This window comes from Opisthorchis viverrini (assembly GCF_000715545.1).
Source record: "Opisthorchis viverrini unplaced genomic scaffold opera_v5_62, whole genome shotgun sequence".
In the NCBI taxonomy this organism is placed as follows: Eukaryota; Metazoa; Platyhelminthes; class Trematoda; order Opisthorchiida; family Opisthorchiidae; genus Opisthorchis; species Opisthorchis viverrini.
Window position 1 is genome coordinate 1727029 of NW_008751718.1, and position 2141 is coordinate 1729169.

The 2141-nt window shown below is 46.1% G+C and overlaps 1 protein-coding gene across 1 annotated transcript in view; it reads right to left on the bottom strand.

The window, feature by feature from the left end:
• Positions 1 to 27: 27 nt before the first annotated feature.
• The window catches only part of T265_04026 (hypothetical protein), a gene marked incomplete at both ends in the record, with an annotated part of 6732 nt that continues 4618 nt past the window's right edge, over positions 28 to 2141 (bottom strand). Inside the window, one exon of the mRNA XM_009168644.1 lies at positions 28 to 195. Within this exon, the coding sequence (XP_009166908.1) occupies positions 28 to 195 (168 nt within the window). The remainder of the gene's footprint in view (positions 196 to 2141) is intronic.

Consider the following 2141-nt stretch of genomic DNA (forward strand, 5'->3'; position numbering starts at 1 on the left):
CACAAAAAAAAACAATCGGAAAATAACTCACTTGGATGATCGAATTTCGCGCCGATGCCTCAACTCGTCTTCGTCACTAGAGCGGTAATGACGTCGAGAAAGACTAACAGGAGACTCTTCTCGTGTATGTTTTGCAGTAGGATGACCCCGAATCGGTGATTTCACAGTGTTCGAGTCTTTATCGTCAGAAGCTTTCTGGAAACATAAAAACGACGATATCAGCAAAGAACCTAAGCGAATCATGGTAAAGAGACGGAAAGCAAAAAACGATCAAGCTGGAACCATTTCTCACTGAAACCTCAGGAGTATTTCAGACATTTCCTCAATTCGACAGTCCCAGAATTGTCGTGATGCACCCAGTGTACAAGCAACACGGAATTTAGGGAAAATTGGGTAGTTTTAAATCATTAGCCGATTTGAACGGCAAACGGGACGAAGCAGCGCAGATTTATACCAAAGACTATACCGGTTGTAGAATTTTACACACGGTAGCCAAAAATGCTGTTAACAAATGGACAGAAGACAAACTATTGAGCCGTTGGTTTGAGACCATCTAACTTTGATTCACACCGCACCGGTTTTCTTTGGCATTGTACAATAGCAAACACCTCGAAAGTATGGAAATCGAACTTGACCGGCATGATGCTTAAAAGTGGAACATGTGGTGTCCGATCGAAATAAACCAAGTCCGAGATGAAACTCGAGAGCACCTACCACTGGATGTAGCTCGATAAACACTCGGAACCAGAATAAGGATACAGATCCAGTTACGTGTAGGGCGGTATACATAACACCAACCTCATGGCCACTGACTGAAATCACCTGTAGCTAAAAAACGCAATTCATATAATTACATTTAACAGTTACGGTGATGCACCGGCTACCACGTTGTGGAAAAAGTACCAAGGAAGGTCAAATAATGATTAGTACGAATGTCTAAAAGATGGTAATAATTTGCTTACCTCTGTTCGCAGCACCGTAAAAGCTTAAGTGCTCATAGAATGGAAATGCTCTTTGAAGGTGGGGATAGAATGCCATCGCTTGTTCGGGGTGCACCATGAGACCATGGCATACGCGCACGCTCGCCCATGCTGAGTGATCCGCATCTAGTGAAGGAAGTATGAGTATGCTGAAGTACGACGGTAACTGTTCTCTCACCCATCAAGTTGTAGGGTACATGGAGTCGTAGTTCAGCGGCACCTAAGGAGTCAACTTGCAACTTAGAACGTGAATGTCTCGCATGAGGCTGAAATGGGCCACTCAGTGGAATTGAGTGTCAGAACGATACTGAGTTAGCCTGAGGAGACGTAGAAATCGGTTAAACTTCAATAGCCAGACGAGTTCCGGTGGCGAAGCACTATAGGGTAGGTGTTCCCACCCGTGATGCTCAAGTAAACAAAAAGGACAGAAAGGTCTGAAGGCATCTCGTCTGCAATCGACCAGCGGCGTCCGTTCATTTGGTGAAGATTTTCCGCATAAGCTTCGATGACTTAGGTTGGGGCTTTGAACCACTTATGCGTTGGGAAGCAACAACTATGAGAACAACAGTTGCCGTTTTACGGAACGCATGGAGCAATATACCAGTAGTGTGCACCGTCACGAGGTGCTTTGACGTTCCAGCAGCGGTCATCCGCGTGCAAAACGCGCCTGTTCTATAGACTGGACACGAAAAGCAGAGCATTCTTCCGGATTTACACCTCACCAAATCTTTCCACACTAGCCAGTTCCGATTGGGAAGCCAAATGAGCTGACAGACAGGTCGTCCCATAAATCTTGTCCGCCTACCAACGCCTTCGGAATACATAACAAAACCTTGGTGCGCTTTGCCGAAACCCGTATACCACATCATGTTGATCAGGTTACATAAATATGAGGAAATATCAAACAGGATAACTGCCTCGCTGTTTCACCCCTATTGCATAAGGGCAAGATGGTTCAAGTGGTTAGAGCGCGAATTTACTGACCGGAGGGCCCGTGGTTCGAACCCGACCTCTGCCCCTCGGCTTCCCCTGTCTAGGCTTGGGCAACCTGGCAGTGTCCCAGCTCTCGTGCATCCTATTGCATAAAGCACGATAGCTTGAGTGGAGTTCAGTTACCGCATTCACAAAAGCGGAGTAGTCTTACAAAAACCGACAACCAGA